The sequence below is a fragment of the Podarcis cretensis genome (genome assembly GCF_951804945.1).
Source record: "Podarcis cretensis genome assembly, chromosome: 14".
Classification (NCBI taxonomy): domain Eukaryota; kingdom Metazoa; phylum Chordata; class Lepidosauria; order Squamata; family Lacertidae; genus Podarcis; species Podarcis cretensis.
The window spans coordinates 10467823-10491794 of NC_137183.1; the positions used below are offsets into that span (position 1 = coordinate 10467823).

Sequence of the window (23972 nt, forward strand, 5' to 3'; positions counted from 1 at the left end):
ATATTGTTTCAAGGAAGCATGAGTTAAGAAAGTTAGGCTTTAAATGCAAGCTGAACTGAATTCTCTCCCTTCCCTAAGTGGAAATTAGGGCTGCAGTGTTTAGTAAAACAAAGGGTTATGCTGATCTGACATGCAGATTTAAAAAAAAAACTTTACAGATTTCATAAGAACTTACATTAGAGGATGAGAGCACCAATCTTATAAGACATCTCCCTTTATCAGGAGATACCTCTAAAGGTGATGCAGGCATCTTTTTTAAAGTGTGCTGCTTCACAGTTGCTTACTCATGTGCAAGTGTAATCAATTGAGTAGAGTCATGTGATGGGCCCTCGTGATATGGACTGTTAGCCACAGTCTGTATGTATCCTGTATCTTCCCTGTCATTGCATATTGAATAATTGTGTTTTGATGTGTTCTGTCCCCCCAGCCAGCTTTGGTCCAAACTGAGAAAAAGAACACCCTAGCTGCCTTTTTGAAGCTGGTAATATGTACGCAGCCCATATGTAGAAGCAGCTGGCTTACTAAAAACACTCTGGAGAGAACCGCCCATTCCGCCAATGCTCTCAGTCTGGTCAACACAGATTTCAAAGCAGCCTCCAGATACACAACTTAGATATTGTCAACTTAGCACAGGCATAGAGCCAACCTCTTGCCCTTCCATTGGGTTGTATGTGCACCTTGGGTGGCTGTATCTCTCCTGGCAGGATCCTGCAGATCTAGCGACTGAGGGTTTTCTTTCCAGGGTTAAAGAGCACTGCACAGCCCGGCCAGGGAAACTTCCTGTTTCCACTCAGTTGTTGAGCAGAAGGAACAAAACTAATTCCAGATGTGCGGGGGAGATGGATGTAGGAATCTGGGAAATGCTTAAGCTACAGCTTGGGAGTGGTGGGAGTTTGTGGAAAGGCAGAAATACAAAACATGACAATGCTGGTGGCTATCAGGTGGGAGAACTAAATGAAACTTTTAACTTGCAGGGAAGGATAATGGTAAGAAAAAATTGAGGTTGGCAGGCATGCTACAGAGCAAGCCGTACTCACAGACTGTGCAGATGTTGGAGGGAGTAAGAAGTCCAGTCCCCCAGATGTTAATATTGGCAGCAGATTTTATATATAAATTATAGTGCATCTAGTAGTACCAGTACGAAGGTGTGTTAATCCTCCTGAGCAACTTTTATATTACATCACATTCACATTGTATATTTGAAGCATTCTTACATCACTCTTAACTGTTATAGCTTCCCCTGAAAAAACCTGGGAACTGTAGTTGTTGAGTGGGAATTGTAGTTCTATGGGGGTCACCTAAGTCTTGACGCCCATAACGGACTTCAGTTCCCAGGATTCTTTGGGGGAAGCCATGATTGTTACAGTGGTTATAATTTAAGAGTACTTTAAATGTATGTTGTGGATATAGCCTAAGTTGCGAAAGGTCTTTAAGCAGAGGCTGCTGAATGCTCTAGCTCTGAATTCCTAGCGTTAAAACGGGGATTGGACCTTCAAGGACACTCCTCCAACTGCATTATTGGGTGGAGTACATATAGTACTAATTATATTTACATTGGTCCTACTATTATGCCTTATGAGGAGGGCAAAGGTCCAATTGAAACTGCCTTCATGAATCCTCAAAGAAATGTTCCTCTTGGTTCCTGTGCAGTAAGAAATTTCTATTTGCTTTAGCTTGGGGATGGGCAACATGCAGCCCTTCAGATGGTCCTAGGCTGCCCCAGCTAGCATGGCCAATGCACAGGGATAATGGGAATTGTAATCCAACAATGACTGGATGCCCACAGGTCCCCCACTGTTGCTTTTTCAGGTCATGGTTGTTGGGTTACTTCTGGACCAAATGCTGCCGCAGCTGTCCAGATGTTACCTCTTCTCCCCTGTTAAGTTGCCCTAGCCCCAAAACTTCTCAGCATTTTGCAGGTGTCAAAATAGGGACTCTTGTACATTTGATACCTCACTATTCTCACACAAAGGGTCCCTGCGCACAAGCCTCGCACACTACTGCACATTTTCAGGCTCTGCTTGCTTTATTTGTTTACTCTGAAGCAGCCTCCTCTGCAACGAATTCTGGAGTAGGTGTGCCTCGTGTGCAAGAGAAGGCTATTTGCAACAGTTTAATCATTGTAATAAATGTTGTAAGTTTTTTTTAAAAACCAAAACTTAAAAAAAACCACCACACCTTAATCTGCCTGTGGTTGTACTTGTAAAATAGCTGCAACTTGAAATGTGGTTGGTCTCGTTGACTAGGTGGTTAAGTTGCTTGGGAAGCAGTAGAGATTGGAAAGGAAGCAGGTTGTAAGTGTTGCACATGTGATCTATTTTTAAAATCTCAAATAGGAACATTTATTTACCAGAGACTTGGTTCCAGACGAGAAGTACCAGCTCTGATAAATGTGGACAGTTGGAGCACGTGAGACCGCTTTGGTTGTGATGGCGAAGAACAGCCAAGAACTAAAGCATCGCTGCAGAATTGTGATGTGGGTCAGGAAAGAGGCCCATGAGCTGTAGGTTGAGTCTTAAGACAGCCATTGTTGCCACCATGTCCTTTTTGTGGCAAAACCTACAGCTCTGCAGGTCATTCATCAAATGTGACCTCCAAGGCATAAACTTCCTTAGAACTGGGAGTTGAGAAAAGATGTATCAGTTGCCTTGAAGGGGCAGAGAAGATATTATGGGACCTTACTAATGTTATGGGCTTAGCAAGCATGAGTATGTCTCCCTGTGTCAATTATTCAAAAGATTGCAGGGAGCAATATATGCTGCCAGAAAAGAGTGGCGGTCCTGTTTTCCAGAGGATCTTGAGGAATAATGAGCAACCTAAGAGAAGTAGCTTACGTGGAGTTTTTGGGAGCACTAGTTACCTGCATTGGATGAACTGATATTTCCCTCTCCTCTATCATACTCTGTCATTCTCTTCTAGATGCGCTGGTATCCGCCCTCTGAAGCTACCCAGCAAGGATGGAAGTCTCGTCAGTTCTGTTAGTTTTAGTGAGTATCTGGCTTGGGTGACATGGCTCAAAAATAATAATAATTTATTATTTATACCCCGCCCATCTGGCTGAGTTTCCCCAACAACTCTGGGCGGCTCCCAATCGAGTGTTAAAAACAATACAGCATTAAATATTAAAAACTTCCCTAAACAGGGCTGCCTTCAGATGTCTTTTAAAGATAAGATAGCTGCTTATTTCCTTGACATCTGATGGGAGGGTGTTCCACAGGGCGGGCGCCACTACCAAGAAGCCCTCTGTCTGGTTCCCAGTAACCTCACTTCTCGCAATGAGGGAACCACCAGAAGGCCCTTGGTACTGGATCTCAGTGTCTGGACTGAACGATGGGGGTGGAGACGCTCCTTCAGGTATAATCTCTCATTAGTGGGGATCGGATAGTTGGACGTCAAGTATAATGATCTTTGTTAGATAAAACACAGACGGTGGGCATAACAGTTTTAAATTGGCAGCAGAGCGGTCCCTACTATTAGGCCAAGTGAGTAAGGTGAGCTGCTGCCTCAGGTGGTAGATGTATGGAAATATGTGGTGCAGGAGACATGGAATCAGCCAACAAGTCCTTTACATTCTCTTGAGCTGGTGACAGTAAAGCTACACTACAGCCTTAATGTAACTATGTGGAATGGGAGGGTTACATATTATTGCCCGCACAGTGAAAGCAAGACTCCCTCATGGCAGGTCCCACTGCCCCCTTCAGCCATAATGTTCAGAAGCACCTGCCATGTGAACAATGTGATGAATGCTGACTGATGTCACAGGTGCTTCTACATGTTATGGCATGAAGTGGGAGAGGTGGCAGACTCCCTGGTTAGGGGGTTATTGTGTTTTTCTTACCGTGTTATCTATTTCGTGTTTATGTTGCAAACCACCTTGTGATCCTTGGGTGAAGGGCGGTATATAAATTTAATAGTGACAGTAGTAATGTTACTCTTTAGGTTAGACTCTTGGGGTCTGGGGTGAAGGATTCTGTCCTGGTTACAGTGTTTGAAGTAAGGTTCAACTGCTGGTCTTCTGTAGGAACAATGCAGGAAGTAGGAGCCAGATACCGGTAATCTCCACTAGTGACTGCTGTTTATTCTAACACTCATATATGGCCCATGAGCTTAGGTTACGTCCACCAATTACCGTATTTTAACAAAGTTTTGATTGGTGTTCCCTGCAAGGAGATGCCTCCATTTATAACCACAGACCTCCATTTTTTTGAAGTCTTGGTCTCTTCTCTGAGCAAACAAGCAATGATAGGGAGGATGGGGGTGGAAGCTATCCTCCTTGCATCATAGTGGGACTTAGATGAATGGTGTTCTCAGCAATGCTCTCTCCCTTGTTTTTTCAAGAGCTGCCTCTTGGTCCACGTTTTCCCCCTTTGTCTCTCCATGGAGTGATGTGCCAGGGTTGAAGTTATCTGGATCGCTGGAAACCTTCCTTCCAAGCCCTTCTTGTGGGCACCAGCGAGGTGCTCAACTGCAGTAACTTGTCCTTCTTGTGAACGAAGATGTGGGCTTTCCCGTCCAGGACTGTGAACATAAACTGCCCACCCCCTCACCCAACTCAGTGGACTCTGCATGGTCTGTGTTTTCGCTTGCCTTCCTGCCTACCTGTCTCGCCCTCCGCTAACTCATAGCAAACTTCCATTTCTGAGTTTCCCCTCCTGCTATGCTGAGGCCTAGTTGGAGAGACTCGGTTTTGGTGACAGACCCTTTTTCTCTTCTCGTTTTTTTTTTCCTTTTTTTCTGGTTTCCAGCTGGGTTCCTGGCACAAAAACGTTGTCTAGCTGTGTGTACGGTGCAATATCCAGGGCCTTCTTATCCTAAACATTGTTTATGCAGTTCCGCTGGAGGAAGCGAAAGACAATCAGTTTTGCATGTTTTCTGGCATGAATTTAAAACACTTTAACTTGGGTGTGTGCGTGTGTGAGTGTGCAAAGCTTGTTTTTGTTCTAGCATTTGTGTAACCATAGCAACGGGTCTTGGCCTAGCTATTGATCACTGAAGTTTTTCATCTTGCTTCTGTGAAGACTTTGCTTCTGGAAAACACTATCCAAGTTTTTGCCCTCTCTCCCCCCCCCCCCCCAATCCCCTTGGCTTTCTTTTTCCTCCAGTTTTCCCTTTCCAATTTCTGCTTTGACTAGAATTTGAAAAAGAAAAAAAAGTTTCTTCTCGAAAGTACAATGCACTGGGTTTCTTGTCCATTTGCCCTTCTCCAGTTAAAAGTCAGGGTTGTTTTTGTGTGTGTTTTCAGTCAGACTTCTATATATAGAACAGCTGTAAAATATTTAACCTTTTTTTCCACATCCCTCTGATTGGAGAGAATCCAGTCTTGCCAAATAATCAGCCATCCTTATGGGAATACCGAACAAAGATGTACGAGTATTTTTGTACCATGTGTAATAAGGAAGTATTTATGCATCATAAAAGATTTTGTGGTTTTTGTGCAATTAATTATTATTAAAGAGAAACTGTAATCTGTAAGATAAGTTAAATGTTTAGTTAAAAGCTTGAAGAGAAAAAGACTTTTTTCTGTAACTGATTCAGTCAGGCATAGTAACAAGAAGTTGTGCAATTTTTGTTAACATTTTATTGCTTGGTATTTGGAAGTGCTTTAAGTATTATTGGACCATGGCTGTCTCGCTTGTATTAAGATTCTTGAGAAATAAGTTGCTATATCCTATGAGAATGTGAAACTGGATAATATATGAATTGTACTCAGTGGTGTGTTGACTCTTTAGTGTGGTGGGGGCAAGGGTGGAATGTGGCTATTAACTTATAGAGCTCACAAACCTGTCGTGTTTTGGAAAAGTGGCATGGGATTACATTTGCGCCACACTTTCAGAGTTCTTGCCTACCACTTTAGCATCCATAACGTCTCGCAAAGAATGCTGGGAAGTGTAGTTTAAGGGTGCTGAGAGTTGCCAGAAGACTCCTATGCCCCTCTCAGAGTTAAAATTCCCAATTCAGACCCCCTTCCCAGGGAGCTCTATGAATTGTAGCTCTGAAGGGAACAGGCTCTCCTGACAACTCTCGGCACCATTAACAAACTACATTTCCCAGGATTCATTGCAAGAAGGCACGACTATTAAATGTATACATTGGTACCTTGGGTTAAGTACTTAATTCGTTCTGGAGGTCCGTTCTTAACCTGAAACTGTTCTTAACCTGAAGCACCACTTGAACTAATGGGGCCTCCCGCTGCTGCTTCGCTGCTGGAGCACGATTTCTGTTCTCATCCTGAAGCAAAGTTCTTAACCCGAGGTATTATTTCTGGGTTAGTGGAGTCTGTAACCTGAAGCGTCTGTAACCCGAGGTACCACTGTATATGTATGCTGGATGTTGTGCATCTGCCTCCCTCAGTCCTTATCCTCGCTGTGGTGATACACCTCTGAGTAGAATAGAATTGCTAGGCCACGGAGGGAAACATACACCAGAGGCAATTTGGACAGGAACATGTATCACACCCTCCAACATTCCTCGGATGAAAATAGGGACATTCTGTTCTGCATCGGTATCACTGCTTGAGCATTTCTCCTGGTCAAGTGCAAAAGTTATTAGAGGAAACACACAAAACGGCAGTATGTTAAGCGCAGAAATCTTTCTGTTCCTATCTCTAGGGACCGAAGCTGTGTACCTCCGAACTACCAGTTGCTGGAAATGCCCTGCTTCTGAGCTTCCTTTTGGCAGAAAAGGGTGCTGAACTAAATAGAGATTTGGTCTTGCTGATTTGGTGGTCTGTGCTGCACCATTTCAGACTCTGCTTGTGGGACTCAATGCCCTTTGTATCAAAGAGTCCTGTCATGTAGAAAGCTGCTGTGTTATGGGGGGAAAGTCCCTAGTTTTTGATATGGAGAGAATTTTGCACTTAACACCTAGATCCAGACTTAGCCGCTTGGTTGAAAACTGGGCCTCGCTTCTGCATGGCTGGAACGTAGCCGGCCCTCCACCTGCCTGCCCAAATGTCTACCAAAAAGCCATCCAGTGACTGGTTTTGGCTGTTGGCTTCTTCCTCCCTCATCTCTCTGTTGCCTTTGTAGTCCTCAGCAGGGAAGATGATGGGGACTAAACTGGAATTAGTTGGCTCTGGTTCCACGTGCAGTTCGGGCTCCTTGTCTTCTGCCCTGGTAGTCTGAATGGACACTTAACCACTGCAGAGCCTAGCCATATGATCAATTCTCATACCTGCCCTTTCCTTGAATGAATTCCACTTTGTGTTTTATAACCGCCTGACAAGTGCCTGGTCATCTGCTGTCCCTGTCCTCTTTGCTTCATGGTGTGCTTGCATCGAAGCCCAAGCTGCCATGACCAGTGCCCACCAATTTGGCACCTCTGGAGGAGGGAATGGTCTTCCCTTTTTGCCTGCTGCATGGATGCACCTGTTCCATTCGAGGGTCAAGATGCGCTGCCGTCACCAAAAGGCAGGGACTGTTTTCATGAATAAATGATAACAAGTAAACCGTTCATGTTGAAACAACTGCTCAGCCAAGCGACATTCTCCCCAGCACCAAATAACTCTTCCCCACCCCCCTTCCTGCAGTGCAGGTGTCTCCTTAGTGGGCAGGACTAGGAAGGGGGAAGTTGCAGGCAGCAGTTGGAGGGAGGGTAAAACTGCACGGCCCCTTTCCCAAATCCAAAGCAGACATTGTGTCTCCCAAATACAAACTATTTCAACATTCGAACCCAGACTTCTATGCATTCTCCATGTTATTGGGAACATCAGTCACTGGATTCTCCTGGTTATAATAATAATAATAATAATTTATCATTTATACCCCGCACATCTGGCTGGGCTTCCCCAGCTACTCTGGGTGGCTTCCAACAAAATATTAAAATACAGTAATGCATCAAACATTAAAAGCTTCCCTAAACGGGGCTGCCTTCAGATCTCTTCTAAAAGTCTGGTAGTTTTTGTTCTCTTTGACCTCTGATTGAAGGGCATTCCACAGGGCGGGTGCCACTACCGAGAAGGCCCTCTGCCTGGTTCCCAGTAGCTTTGCTTCTCGCAGTGAGGGAACAGGCAAAAGGCCCTCAGTGCTGGACCTCAGTGTCTGGGCAGAACGATGGGGCTGGAGACGCTCCTTCAGATATACTGGACTGAGGCCAGTTGTGTTTGATGAGACATGGGTCTGCAACCCTGCTGTGTCTGGTGTAAGGGTGGTTGATCTTGACTTTGGCTGTATCCCCTCTTGCCTGCTTTGAAGTGGCATCTCCATCTGCCCCCTTATCCTTGCTGCTGTTGGCAGAGGCATACCCACAGCTTGGTCAAACCAGTCCCTGCCACAGGCACAGGGCATAAAAAAATCACCTTTCTGGCTATGGGAAGTTGTCAACATAACACTGCTATTGCAGCGAGATCAGACATGGAAAAAGCTTTCTATCCTCTTCGCACCATGGCACAGAGGCACACAATTTTTTTTTGCCTTTCATCCTCTCCTCACCCTCCCTCTGGATGTTTCAGTTACCTGGATTGTGTAAAATGTAGTAATAATTTCTAATGTGGCTATTGCAGTAAAGTGGCTTTTTCTTTTCAGAGGGCACTGCCCATACAACTCTTTGCCAAGGGCCCCTAGGTACACCTTAACTTTTGGTTATCTTCTCCACATTCCCTACCCTTTTGCTAAATCTGAAGCCGGAGGAACAGCATTGCTTACGAGAGGAAGGCAAGGCAGCAATTAGAGCAAAAATCCCAAGTCGTATCTAAGAACAGGCCCCTTTCTGTCAAAGACCTTCCATGATCTGTGTGTAAGCCAACAGAAGGAAAATTATTAATATATGGATCTCAGGGCAGCTGACAACATAAAAATGCAATATAAAAGCACAAAATGCATAATAAAAATAGGAACAAAACAAAACACACAGCCCAATAACCCCCCCTACCCCTACCCCATTCTACAAACATATTTAAAAGAAGTATATGGTGCTACTCAGCCAAAAGCCTGAATGAAGAGGAACATTTTTTCGCCTGATGGCTAAAGGTGTATAATGAAGGTACCAACCGAACCTCCCTGGAGAGAGCATTTCACAAATAGGCAGCCATGGCAGAACAGGCCCATTTTCGTGTTGCCGCTCACCTGACCTCTTGAGGAGACATGTGAAGAAGTACCTCGGATGATGGTTGCAGGGTCTGACTAGGTTTATATGGAGAGAGGCAGTCCTCGAGGTATTGCAATCCTGAGCCAAAATTGACTTGCCACTTGTATACTAGGCTTTTGCCAAGAAGGCAAAAACTATTTTTTTTCTGAGTGGTGATGGTCATCTTCTTGGAGCTAGAGCAAAGAGTCTAGCTTTTGGCTTCACCTGATCTTGTGAGTCAATGAGGGATATCCAATGATGATGATGATTTATTGCATTTATAGCTCACCTTTCCTCCAAGGAACTCAAGCAACATCTGGAAGGCCAAGGGTTCCCCACACCTGCTCCAGATTATTTAAAGGGCATGAGAACATATTTTTTTAAATGAAGGTACAACCCATGGAACATGGGGTCTCCATTTATTCTGCCTGTGTTATGAAATAAGGGGTCACCTTTCCGGACAAAGCTCCTTCAAGAAATCGACTTGGCTGCCCTTTGGCTTCCAGGAAGCTGTCCTATACCTGGCATATGTTATTAATCTCAGCATTGCCTGCATTGAGTGATGGCAGCACTCTGGAGTATGACAGGTATTTTCCCCAGCCTTACCTGTTAATGCCAGTAGTCAAGCTGGGGACATTTGCAGTTGGAACATATGTACTAGAGCCAAGCCCTTCCCATATATACAAGCCATCTTATACCAGCCAGTGGCACTGTGATCTAAACCACTGAGCCTCTTGGGCTTCCTGATCAGAAGTTGGTAGTTCGAATCCCCACAACGGAGTGAGCTCCTGTTGCTCTGTCCCAGCTCCTGCCATCCTAACAGTTTGAAAGCAGGCTAGTGCAAGTAGATAAATAGGTACCACTGCAGCTGGAAGGTAAATGGTGTTTCTGTGCGCTCTGGTTTCTGTCATGGTGTTCCATTGCGCCAGAAGCGGTTTAGTCTGCTGCCGACATGACCCAGAAAGCTGTCTGTGGACAAACGCCGGCTCACTCTGCCTGAAAGCGAGTTGAGCGCTGCAACCCATCGTTGCCTTTGACTGGACTTAACCGTCCAGGGGTCCTTTACCAGCTTCTTTGCCCATCTAGGCATTGTGTGCAGACTCTTAAGCAACAACAGCTCTCCAGGGTCTCGGGCAGAAATCTCTCCTATACCTGCTCCCTTGCGCTTTTAACTGAAGGTACCAAGGGCACATGTTCTGCTGCTGAGCTACAGTTACACCCTCTGTCCCCTTCACACAGGAGGGGTACCTGTGGCTGTTCAGCTGTCATTGAACTCCTGTCACCATCACTCCACCAGCCAGCACAGCCAGAAGTCAAGGATAATAGGTGTTGCAGACACACAATACCTGGAGGGCCACAGGTTCCCCATCCCCGAAAATGTTGCCTCCCACTTCCTTTCTTTTTACTCCAGTGGCTTCTCACGCCACCAGCACCTGCTCAGTCTCTGCATTGATTCCTGCTGAATCGTTTCCCTCTCCGCTCCTGTCTGTCAAACCAGCCACAGTACTCAGCTTTGCTCACCTAAGCATGAATGGCCCCTGGGGACCACTAGAGCCAACCGTGGGAGCACCCTGCCCTCTGAATTATAGACGAGATTGTTTAAATCCTGTATTAACATGGGCTGAGCATGAATAATTCACACGCTCCGTGCTTGCAAAGGGGTCTTGCGCATGTGCAAACACATCCTTCATAATAATCAAAGTAGGTCATAGCAGCAGCCAGGGCCCTGGAACAGAAGCACACTGCAATAAACCCGTACACACACAGAGCTGTGTTGACAGGCAGAGCAGATTCTGTCTTAATCTGGTGTGTTCATAACCAGCTTGTTGGGAGGCAAATTCCATATAGCACAATGGCTATCTGGTTTTGAAGACAGAATCTCCCCCTTCTAAAAACAGACACAACAACCAGGTCAGCTGTAAGTTGTTAATCACTTAAACCAGGGTTGGGGAAAATTTTGGGGGCAAGGGCCACATCCCCCCATGGGGAGCCTTCTGGGAGCCACATACTAGTGGTGAGCCAGAGGCATGAATTGGCAGAGCAATGATCTTTCCAGAGGAAGAAGGAGGACTCTAGGACCCTGTCAGAGGCATCCTGCCTCCTTCCCAAAGCCCAACTCCTTGCTTAGCCTGCTTTGGGAAGGTGGCAGGAGGGCTGGGTTAGATGTCAAATTTGGTCTCACTCCCACCACCAGTGTGACAAGACAATGTGCCTCCCATGGGCTCCATGTCGAAGAACTACTCTGGCCCACCATGGCTGTAGCCAGGATTCTTGTTGGAGGAGGGGCATAAAGATCAAGTGTAAAAATACCCCCCCCCCAAAGCGGACATTACAGAGGGCTGGCTTTTGTTGGGGGGGGGGGACAGATTTCAGGGTGGCAGCACAAAATCTCAGTTAATTGAGTATTTTAAATGCTTTTCAATCATCCCCCCCCCCCGCCGCTATGCCCATGCAGCCCACTTGGTATGAAAAGTTGGCCGCCCTGATGAAGACACTTGGGTCTTCCTGGTTTTACGAGAGAATTCTGAACATGGCTATGGCGCCATCTAGGGGAAGGTCTCAGTTCAGCAATCCAAGAACTACCGTATTTTCCGCTCTATAAGACGCACCGGACCACAAGACGCACCTAGTTTTGGGAGGAGGAAAACAAGAAAAAAAAAATTCTGAATCTCAAAAGCCAGAACAGCCAGAGGGATTGTTTCACAGTGAAAGCAGCAATCCCTCTGGCTGTTCTGGCTTCTGGGGTAGCTGCGCAGCCTGCATTCACCCCATAAGACGCACACACATTTCCCCTTACTTTTTAGGAGGGAAAAAGTGAGTCTTATAGAGCAAAAAATACGGTATGTACAGCAGACGCTTGGGTTGCGAACGTGAACCATATGGGATGCACATTCGCAACCCACAGCATTCGCAACCTGCAGTGGTGCATCTGTGCACACATGGGTTGCGATTCAGCGTTTCTGCGCGTGCGCAAAGCGCAATCTAGCACTTCTACGAATGTGCAACTGCCAAAACCCAGAAGTAACCCGTTCCGGTACTTCTGGAATTCGGTGGTCCGTAACCCAAAAAAACACAACCTGAAACGCCTGTAACCTGAGGTATGACTAGTTAAATGAAGGCCTGAGTTTAGCGTGAGAGGTGGGGTGGGTGTGTACACACACACACACACACACACACACACAAGCACATACGTGTAGGCTTGCCAGTTGGAAGCTTAGCAGTTCGAATCCCTGCAACAGAGTGAACTCCCATTGCTCTGTCCCAGTTCCTGCCAACCTAGCAGTTCGAAAGCATGCCAGTGCAAGTGGATAAATGGGTACTGCTGCAGCGGGAAGGTAAACGGCGTTTCCGTGCGCTCTGGTTTCCGTCAGTGTTCCGTTGTGCCAGAAGCAGTTTAGTCCTGCTGGCCAGAAAGCTGTCTGTGAAAAAGCACCAGCTCCCACAGTCTGAAAAGCAAGATGAGTGTCGCAACCCCTTTGACTGGACTTAACCATCCAGGGGTCCTTTACCTTTACACATGTACAAGCATATTATCAAATAGGAATGGACACAGCTGTCAGTTTTGGTTCTCTCTTTCTCACTCTTCTGATCTTAAAATTCAGTTCTGCAGTGTTTATGCAGCAATTTCCAAACGTCCACATAAGCCCCATTATAAAGACCTCGATTGGGCCTCAAGTTGAGAAACGTCGTTAAACTGTGCATGGGAATGCAGCCTTTTTTCAAAGGGAAAAAACAAACTTTCCTCCCCTGGATTTTGCTAGTACTAAAATAAGAACTGCATCCTCCACTTCCTTTTGCTGCCTGGGAATACCTGTGGCCTATAGGTCATTATGTATATAAAAGGAAAAAGACAAGGCTGTTGTCCCTTCTCTACTTTTTTTATTCATTCTAGCTCTGGAAACATTAGCAATTACAGTAAGAGAATAAAATAAAAAGAGGCGCAAAGATGAACAGAAATTGGGAGGGACTCATATTCTTATGTTTAATATATAGTTTAAACATTTACAGAGCCTATATGATCTTTAACAGAATTAGTGAAACTTGCAGCTGAATCTGGATGTTTAGTGTAATATGCATTGAATAAAGTATAAGCAGAAAATATGGATATAAATGACAGCAGATTCCAGGGAAAAAAAATTGATTATAGGGTATTGGTGGTGGTGATCCCATAAGAATAACAAATAAGAGCAACACACATACACACACACACACACACACACACACACACAGAGGAACTGGCAATCTTACAAAACAATGTGAGAAACTATCTTTTTCAGGCCAGATTGCCCGAAGATTTTTCACTTCATTTCAACATTTATCAACTGAGATACTGGCTCAGCAAATTAACAAATGGCAGTGTCTTCTCAAAAATCATTTGGATCAAGAAAAAGCCAAGAAATAAAGGGGGGATAAATATGCGGGATAAAAAATAAAAAAAAAGCTGTCATCCGTGGGTTTCAGACCTAAATCTGTATTGTATTATGTATTGCAAATTGCATTAATTGGATCACTGAGCAAACTGACACTGCACAGATCAATCCAATCTCTGCCCAGGGAGAAGCAGCTTATGCCACCACCTTATTTGAAGCCCTGCAGTTCATACTAGCCAGGGTGATGGTGGGTATATCTTCTTTTTCTGTCACAGAAGAGATGTCCACATCAGGCCCCTTTCTGGGAGCTGGACTGGCATAATATCCAGCATTTCCTTGAGATGATGGTGGCATTGCCTCTGCTCTGCTTTCTGTGCCTGCAGCAGGGACCTCCATAGTGGTGGCACCCTGTCAGCCCACAGGAACCTCTACTGGATCCTAACCTTCACCAGAAGTGTAGGCCAGGGGTTAGGATGACAACCTAAGAGATTTTACAACGTTTGATGAATTAATTAAAAAGGCTGATACTAATGTATCATCCAAAATCAACAGGTTGCTCTTAAAATAGAACAGTGGGCCAGAAAAAGTTAGCAGATTAAATGGGAAAATGGGCTCAAAGTATTGCCCGGGAGGGGGGGGGGGGATGATCTCATGAGACACATGGGAAATTTTGTGGCACAGAGTTATTTGAACATGATGATAAGGGAGACTTGTTAGACAAATATACTATTTTAATACCAATTTATGTGCTTATAAGGGATAATGCATAATCCTACAGTTCTTGGTTTCAGAACTGACTTGTATCCGAAAAAAGGAACATAAAAAGTTATTTCCAGTTTCAATTCCTTGTGGACACATCTGTATACATTACTTCCTTCTCTCTCTCTCTCTCTCTCTCATATATATATATATATGAATTTAAGACAAAAAACAGTTTCTTTGTTACAGCACACAAATAGAGCTCCTGTGACATTCACTTATACAGTGCTTCTCCAATTTGAAATATTGGCTTTACTGATTTTAATCTTGTTCCATACTCAAAGCATGTCTCTTGGTTTCTCCCTTGTGTGATACTTAATGAAGCTCTTTCTTACCCTGAGAGCTAGGGACAGGGGATCTGGGGCCTTCCAAATGTTGTTGTTCTACAACTCCCATCATCGGTGACTGCTGGCCATGCTGGCTGGCGCTGGCGGAAGTTGGAGGTACAACATCTGAATTGCCGCAGGCTTCCCACCCCTGCTTGATACATCTCTTTGGTTTCTCCCTCGTGTGAGTTCTTTGGTGATAGGCGAGGCTTTTCCTCACACTGAAGCTCTTTCCACACTCCAGACATTTGTAAGGTTTCTCCCCTGTGTGAGTTCTTTGGTGAGAAGTGAGGCTTGGTCTCCCCCGGAAGCTCCTTCCACACTCCAGACATTTGTAGGGCTTCTCTCCTGTGTGTATTCTTTGATGAGAAGTGAGGCTTGGTCTCACCCGGAAGCTCTTTCCGCACTCCAAGCACTGATATGGTTTCTCCCCTGTGTGAATTCTTTGATGGTACATGAGGGCCGAACTCTGACTGAACCTCATTCCGCACTCCAAGCACTGATACGGTTTCTCGCCAGTGTGATTTCTTTGATGGTATGTGAGGGATGAATTATGACAAAAGCTCATGCCGCACTCCAGGCATTTATATGGTTTCTCCCCCGTATGAATTCTTTTGTGTTTACTTAGGTATGAGCTCTGGCCAAAGGTGCGACCGCAATCCAAGCATTTATACGGTTTCTCCCTTGTGTGAGTCCTTAAATGACAAGTCAGGCTGGTGCTCGAACGGAAACCCTTCCCGCACTCCGAGCATTTATATGGTTTCTCTCCTGTGTGGATTCTCTGATGAGAAGCGAGGTCATTCCTCTGACTGAAGCTCTTCCCACACTCCAAGCATTCATGTGGTTTCTCCCCTCTGTGGATTTTTAGATGGGCAGTTAGATGAAAGTTCTGCCTGAAACTCTTTCCACACTGCAAGCATTTATATGGCTTCTCCCCGGTGTGCATTTTTTGGTGCCTATTGAGTTGTGACCTCCAACCGAAGTTCTTCCCGCACTCCTGGCATTTAAATGGTTGCTCCTCTATGTGGGTTTTGCCGTGAGCTTCATGGTTTGGGTTCGAGTCAGATCTGTTCTGAGACACAGGGAAGTTGCTGGTTTCGTTTCTTTCACCTTGGGTTGCAATTTCATAGCAGCCACTGGCTTTCGAAGCAAAGGACCGACTCTCACGCAGTGCTCCCTCATTCTCCATATCTCGGATGTCACCTTCTAGAACGAAAACAGGGAACTGATAAGAATTTGAGTTAGGCCAGGAGTCTCGTATCACCAAACCACGTCAGATAACTGTTCTGATAAAAGAAGCGCTGAAATACTTAGGTGGGAGGCAGTTTTTTGCACATGTTTTCCAACCTCTTCTATCTAGCATTGACTGACTGCTGGTGTGGTGTAGAACAAGGGGTGAGGAACAGTATACTGGGCATTGGGCCAGATCCTTGCCTACCCTTCTCATGGGCTTTAAATGAATAGTTCAGATGGGGACCTTGAGGGAGACTACGAGACTGTATAAACTCATCAGAAAAATATCCACAAGCCTTCTTCTGAAGCACCAGAGGCCAGTGTGTTTGACCTTGGACTGTCTCATATTCAAGCCACAATGGATTTTGAGGTGGCCGAGGCAGGTGACATCACCTCAGATTCATATCTATTTTGTGGCGAATGTACAGCTTGACTTTTTACTAGCTAATCTGTAACGTGGATGGTGGCAACGAAAGCCATTTCCCCACTCCTCTTACAACACAGGTGGGAAACCCTTTTCCAGATCAGGAGTCGCATTTTCTTCTGGGTAACTTTCTGATGGCAGCATGCCAGTGGTGGGTGGAGCCAGAGGCAAAAGTGGGTGGAGCAAACAATGTAAAGTTGACCTGGTTTCTACACACAGACTCACACACCCTTCTCCACCCTCCAGTCAGGCAAGAGGTATTATCAGAGTTCAAGGACACATCCCAACCAGGCAAAAACACCTGAGGCACAAAGAGGGTCCTGAGGAGAGCTCTGGAGCCAGGCAGAGAGGTCTAGAAGGCTGCATTTGCCCCCTGACCTGAAGTTCCCCACCGCCTTACATTATACCCTCAATAATTTTGTCCAGCAGAGCTTCCTCAGCAGTGACACCAAAGCTGTGCAAACTGTTCCCTAGGGACACATGACTCCCTCCTCTCTCTTACTGTTAACTTTTAGGCAGTAAACAATGACAGTGTGGTTCTGTTAGGCTAATGCAGTTCTAAAATGGCTCTGGACTATATTTCTACTTATTATGGCTCTGAATATACCCCACTGTCAATGACCTGACACTGACCGAAAAGTAGTTTTCACTATGCTGCAGCTTTAACATTGCGTATTCATGTCTAATTATTGTTATCCCCTTTGTGGATTTCAGTTAAATGGAAATGCAGGGTATACCGTATTTTTCGCTCTATAACACGCACCTGACCATAACACGCACATAGAGGAGAAAAACAAGAAAAAAAATATTCTGAATCAAATGTTGTACTAAACTATTTAATAAACAACCGGTATATCAGAATCATATTACAACCATGTAAAGTGAACAGCAGTCAACAGTGGCATTAAGAACCATCATCACTGTCATTAACAAATGAAGGGAGAATTTTAGGTTCGAGTACTCTTCTAGTCTTCTGTGAACCCCAAGAACTCATCAGTGCCAGAGTCAGAATTTATGAAGTTCAGTTGCTCACAATCACTGACATCACTTTCTTCGCTATCTTCATATAAAATATCATCTTCTTTTGCATCCAAACCATTGATAATGCCACATTTTTTGAATGACTCTGCAACGATTTCCTCCTTCACCGAGTGCCATGATATTTTCACCCATTCACAAACTTGAGTGATAGTGGGCCTCTTCATTTGTCCAGTAGGTGTCAGATCATGATTACCAGCAGCCATCCATTTGTTCCACTCTTCTCGCATAAAGACCTTAAATGGCTTGTTGATGGAAACGTCGAGAGGTTGCAACTGGCTGGTAAGACCTCCAGGAATTACAGCTAGATGAGTCTTCGCTTCTTTAAAGCACTTTTTTGTAGTTTCGCTAATATGTGCTCTAAACTGGTCCAGTACTAATAAGGCAGGTTTTTTCAAAAGCCCTCCAGGACGCTTGGACCACACTTTTTCAACCCATACTTTCATTCCATTTTCGTCCATCCATCCTTTCTCATGAACATGTACAACAATTCCTTGTGGAATCACTTCTTTTGGAAATGTTTTCCTTTTGAAAATTAACATGGGTGGCAATTTGGTGCCATCTGCACAGCAAGACAACACAACCGTGTAATGGGTTTTCTCATGTCCGGAGGTTTTCACAGCAATAGTTTTGGCACCTTTCAGATCAACAGTCCTATTAGATGGCACATCCAAGGTTAGCGGGACCTCATCCATATTCCCAATCTGGCCAATTTCAAATCCATTTCTCTTCCTAGCATCAATTACAAATTTATGAAAAGACAGAATCTTAGATTCATATTCTTCTGGCATTTTTTGTGTAATTCTAGTTTTGGTGCGCATAGCAAGGCCACATCGCTTCATAAATCTGTAGCACCATGATGGTGAGCCAGTAAAATCATGAATGCCTTTCTCTAAAGCAATGCGTTTGGCTTCATATATTATCATTTTTGTGGAGACTGTGAAGCCATTATTCCGGTGATGTGTGATCCATTCTTTCATGGCCACGTCCAACTGTGGCCACTTTGCAGCATGTCCACGAAAAGTGTGCTTACTTTTATCTGCTTTTTGCAGCTGATCCTCCTGTTTCCTCCAATCTCTTATCATTCTTTCTGTTGGAGGTGGCCCAAAATGTCTCTCTGCTGCTCTGTTTCCATGCTCCTTAGCATATTTTACTACCTCTAGTTTAAAAGGAATCTTATATACTAGTCTTCTCTGCTTTATCAGAACGGGGGAGGTTTTCTGCAAGAAAATAGAGTTTTCTGCAAGAAAATGATGAAGGAACTGTCAGTAATGTATGGTATCTCAAATACAGTGATGAAGGAAGAGGAGGGGGGAGCTCACACTTGTCCTAGGCAAAGCAGCCAACTCCTATAGGCCTAGGTGCCTTCACCCCCCCATCAATATTTGAGGGAGTCATCCTCCCCCATGCTGATGGGCATTGCCATCCATATAAGGTACCAGTGTGCATGAACTTTGTCTTGAGATCATTGCACTCTGTGAGATGGGGCTTACCTGTACCTGCCCCCCCCCCAATATTTTATTGAAGTTGGAAGAGGGAGGGAGAGCTCACATTTGTCCTAGGCAAAGCAGCCAACTCCTATGGGCCTAGGTGCCTTCACCCCCCCCCCATTAAATATTTGAGGGAGTCATCCCCCACCCCCCATTGTGGTATGCGAAGTGGGGCTTACCTGGCTGCCCCCCAATATTTTATGAAGTTGGAAGAGGGAGGGAGGGAGGGAAGGAAGAGAGAGGGGGAGCTCACATTTGTGCAGCTGCCTTGCCTCGAACCGGAACAAAAAGAGGAGGAGGAGACTCAGGGACACGAGTCTTGTAAGCCGCTTTGTTTGAATTTACCGGTGAGGTGCTGGGGGAGGGACGGAAAGGGATGCCCTCTTTGTCCCTCCTTCCAGCTCATTGTAAAGAAAGCAGAGTAAGAGCCACTTACATGTGTGTAAGGGAGAGCCATAGAGCAGGCAGACACTGAGGAAGAGAGGCTGTCTCCCTTCTCCCACCTTGGCTTTTACCCGCTGCGTGCAGCTCTTGCCGGCTTCCAAGCTGCCTCCCTTCTCCCACCTCGCCAAAAAGCCATAGAGCAGGCAGACACGCTGTGCGCTCAGCTGTTGCCGGCTTCCCAGCGAGCCAAGCCGGAGGAAGAGAGGCTGCCGAAAAGCCAGCAAGAGTGGCTCCTCCCGCCCGCATTCGCTCCATAACGCGCACACACATTTCCCTTTACCTTTTTTTTGGGGGGGGGGGACTGAGTGTTATGGTGCGAAAAGTACGGTAAATGCTTTAGTAAATAAAAATACCGATAGGTCCCACTGGACCGGGTGAAGGGGAGCTGAGATGCTGAATGGCAAGAACTGTGCCAAAACATGTTAAGAAATGTAAAGAGGTGTTTTCATCATCTGGGAACTCTTAACTCCCATCATCCTTGACCATATTGGCTTGGGCTGATGGGAGTTACGAGTCCAAAAACATCTGCAGAGCCACAAATCCCCCAACCTTGAACTAGGCAGCCTTACCAAGAGAGGCCACAAGTCCACAGCTCTCGTCCATGACTTGCCTGTGCAGAGCTCTCTGGTCAGGATTCAGCAGAGCCCACTCTTCTTCGGAGAAATTCAAAGCTACCTCCTCAAAGGTCACCAGGCCCTGAAAGAAAAAGAAAATGTTTCCTCCTTATAGATAAGACAGTAAGATCCAAAAGGCCAGTTATGGCAGAGGTGCAGTGGGGAAGATGGCTATTATCTTGTAGGATTTACACCTTTCACGAGTTGCATTCATAGATTTCCTAGTGGACAGCTTTGAGAGACACAAACAGAAAGAAAGATTCATCGAGGTCCAGAAATGTGAGCAGGGGAACAGAGAACACCAAGCTTCTCCTTTTGTCTCTGCAGGGAGTCTTGCCCCTACCTGTTTAGGTCGCACAGAAGCCATTTCCCATCTACCACAAGGTCGAGATAGCTGAGCATGTTTTTTTGGCACCATTCCATTACCTGTAAAAACACACAGAGACAAACAAAGATAGTGGGAACGTAGTAGAATAAGCAATGCATGTTCAAGTACACATGGGCATTACAAAGGCCTGCTTCCCACATCGTGCTAAGCCAAACCATGCTGTGATGCAAACGGGCAGGAGACATTGATTATGACAAAGTTCCTCTGCAGAGAGCTAACCTATGAACCAAAGTTTGGACACGACACTAAGCCAAGCCATGGCTGAGCTCAGTTCAGTGGAGCACAGCAGCAAAACAACCAGAGAGAGAAGCAAAGCAGTGATGATCTCCCCAACTAGCAGCCTCATACTGTGTCAGGTGTGGCGAACCTTTGTCCTTCCAATTGTTGCTGCACTACAAATCCCATCACCCTTGGCTATTAGCCATGCTTGTTACAGCAGATGGGAGTTGTAATTCAGCACCATCCAAAAGTCCTAAGGTTCCCCAGACCTGCACTATGCCATAGCTTGGATTAGCAAAACAAGTAAGCAAGGCCTATATATTTTCTGTTGAATGGATTTTGGATGTCAGCACCCATTTCAGCTGTGTGTGTGGGGGGGGGGAATCTCTCATCCACTCAATTTCCTCCCCCCAGCCGAGCTCTTGGCTGCAATCAAAATACAGTGGAAGCTCGGGTTGCGAACGTGATCCGGGCGGGATGCACGTTTGCAACCCGCAGCGTTTGCAACCTGCAGCAGCACGTCTGCGCACGTGCAAAGCGCGATTTAGCACTTCTGCGCATGCGTGACCACCGAAACCTGAAAAAAACGCAACTTGAAGCGTCTGTAACCCGAGATATGACTGTATGTCAAAAATCTGAGGCATGCTAGGGATTTCTTTCATAATAAATAGAGGCAGACCAAATTGAAATATGCCCCATTAATCCTTACACTGTAAGGTGCTACCTCTGTTGGTCTCCTGCATGACCCCTCTTCCTGGTGGACTGTGTCTGATGTCTGATGGAGCCTCCTCTGTTTCGGGGAAACCAGAGCCCACTTCTGCAAACAGTTCCAGCTCCTGAAACAGCAATGAGAAGCAAAGACACAGAATGGGAGAAGGTTTAGAAAAAGTGTGATCAGAAGCAAAGGCTTGGATTTGGGGGTCATTCCTCTTTGGATGATTTCCCCAAAGAGATAGGCAATTAGTGGGGAATTTTAAGGTATCCTCTCTCACATTCCTGGGCTCATGGAACTACCAGGATGAAGTGTTCTCACCTGCTGCCTTTCTGCCTTACTGAGAAGAAAACCTTCTGCCAAGGCCACTGCCTGGGAACTGGTCTCGGCTCCACATTCTCTGACCCAGCGCTCCATCTCTGCTGGAAGGATGGACAGGAACTGCTCCAGGATCACCAAGTCCAGAATCTGATTCTTTGTGAGCTGCTCTGGCTTCAGCCATAGGCAGCAAAGATGGTGGAGCTGGCTGCAAACCTCTCTGGGCCCCTTGTCATCCTGGTAGCGGAACCGCCGGAAGCGTTGGCACCATACAACTGAGCTACTTGTGTCCTCGCCCGGGGTCTTCTGCACAACCATTCTTTCCCAGGATCTCCCACTGCTCCCATTCCTGGTGGCATCGAGGCGGCCTCTTCCTTCTTTGGGGCCGGCTGAATCCTTCTTGCCCATCTTGGATTGGTGCTCCTCCTCTTCTGGCAAGAGGATCACTTTTCCCTCCTCCTTGAGGTAAAGATGGCCCTAACTGGTGCCGTTACCAAGGCCTGCAAAGCCAAGACATCATTCTGTAAGCACATTATTACTTTGTCAAGGCAGGGAGATTTCCCATAAACTCAGTAACGACCATGTCTTGTCCCAAAACGAAAGGCAGTGAATACATATTGTGAGACACAGGCTGGGATGAGGAAGAATTCCTTCACATGAGGGCTATAGATTAAAGCCCTCGTTCTGACTGAGGTTCAAAAGGTACAGACCCTGTCACTAGTCCAGCTACCAACTAATACTTCTACTAGGAAGAAAGGGAGCTAGAAAAGGGAGGCTGAGATTAACTAAAGTCTTGAAAGGCGGTTCTTGCAGTTATGGTAGATTAAAGCATTCAATGTGATTGAGGGTCAGAAGATGGAGCATTCCCTGCTTCCTCCTACCTTGGACCTTTCTGTGGTGGCAATGGTCTCCTCATTTGATTAGGGCTGCTGAAGGGGTGTGACTGAGAAAGGGGTGTGGTCTGGGGTGAGTCCTGAGGGCCATAAAGAGGCCACATTTGGCTCCCCACTTCTGACGCATTGAATTACAGTGGTACCTTGGGTTACATACGCTTTAGGTTACATACACTTCAGGTTACAGACCCCTCTAACCCAGAATTAGTACCTCGGGTTAAGAACTTTGCTTCAGGATGAGAACAGAAATCGTGCTCTGGCGGCGCAGCAGCAGCAGGAGGCCCCATTAAAGTGGTGCCTCAGGTTAAGAATAGTTTCAGGTTAAGAACGAACCTCCGGAACGAATTAAGTACTTAATCCGAAGTACCACTGTATCCTGTTCACAACAGTAGCCAGACACTGCTCCCAAACTTTGTGCCCATTAGGAACAGGAAGTTTCTCTTCCTCTCCTGTTTTCTTCTCAGTGTTTTTCTCCCTATCTAGTGCAACCCACGACAATGCAGAAATCCTGCCCACAGCCATCCCTGCAAGAGCGGACGGTCCATGTACTCCACCTTGCGCTCCTTGGTGGAAAAGTGGGATATACAGTACTGTAATAGCAAGCAAGCAAGCAAGCAAGCAAAGGAAACCTTCTCTCTGCAAGGTTTGAGCCTGGGAACTTTTTCCAGAATCAGGACCCCCCCCCCCCCCCCAGTACTCACCTACCCACCGTTCCCTGTGGCCCCGAGGCTCCCCTTTTCCCAAACGCACAAGGGCGGAGGCTCACCAGATCGCAGGAGGAAGGAAGCGCCGCTGCAGCGCCTACGGAAGCCAAGGGGCCACTTTCCGCTCCTGGAAGAAACAGGGCAGGAAGGGGCGTCCAGGGGTGGGGCTGACTTTGCTCCAGGGTTCACTTCCTCTCCCCCCCCCCCCATAAAATAAATTGTCTCTAGGAATCCGACTCGATTCATTTAACCCAGCGTTTCCCAAACTTGGGTCTCAAACTGTTTCTGGACTACAGTCCCCATCATCCCCGACCACTGGTCCTGCTAGCTAAGGATGATGGGAGTTGTAGTCCCAAAAAGACCAGCTGGTGACCCAAGTTTGGGGAAACCCGGATTTAACCCTTTGAGGGCCCCGCAACAGGAATCCTCTCCCTGGAGCATCCAAAACGCAAGCAAGCAATGCGCGCTGGGCAGGTGGTGCTTCTTGATGCTCCATCCATGCGCGCCAGGCGGGGAGTCCGATAGGAACCCGGAGAGGCGCCGCCGCGTTTCTTTTATCGTTATTTCCCGTGCCGGTTGCCCTTCCTGAACGCCCTTCCTATCCCGCAACCCCTATGGGGAAAGGGGCGTTTGGCTTGTGCAAGGCGATGGAGGGAGGAGATGCATGTAGGCTGGGATGGTGGGGGGAAGCAGGGCTGGCCCACCCATGAGGCAAAATGAGGCAAGCTCTTCTGGCAGCAGGATCCAGAGAGGCAGCAGATCCCCATGCACATCATAGAACGGGGACCCTGAGGATTATCTAGTCCAGTGTTTCCCAACCTTGTGCCTCCAGCTGTTTTTGGACTACAATTCCCATCATCCCTTGCCACTGGTCTTGCTAGTCAGGGATGATGGGAGTTGTAGTTCAAAAACAGCTGGAGGCACAAGGTTGGGAAACACTGAATTCTAGTCTTGCCCCCTGCAATGCAGGAATTTTG

General features: G+C 46.3%; 1 protein-coding gene across 3 annotated transcripts in view; it reads left to right on the forward strand.

Annotated features, from left to right (window-relative positions):
* The window catches only part of RBPMS2 (RNA binding protein, mRNA processing factor 2), a 61242-nt gene extending 55533 nt beyond the window's left edge, over positions 1-5709 (forward strand). For all 3 annotated transcript variants that reach the window (XR_013833064.1, XR_013833065.1, XM_079953508.1), the window contains 2 exons: positions 2920-2987; positions 4339-5709. Coding sequence is in view for 1 of the 3 variants with exons in the window: in XM_079953508.1 (XP_079809634.1) it covers positions 2920-2982 (63 nt within the window). In the remaining 2 variants the exon portion in view is untranslated. The remainder of the gene's footprint in view (positions 1-2919; positions 2988-4338) is intronic.
* The last annotated feature ends 18263 nt before the right edge of the window (positions 5710-23972 follow it).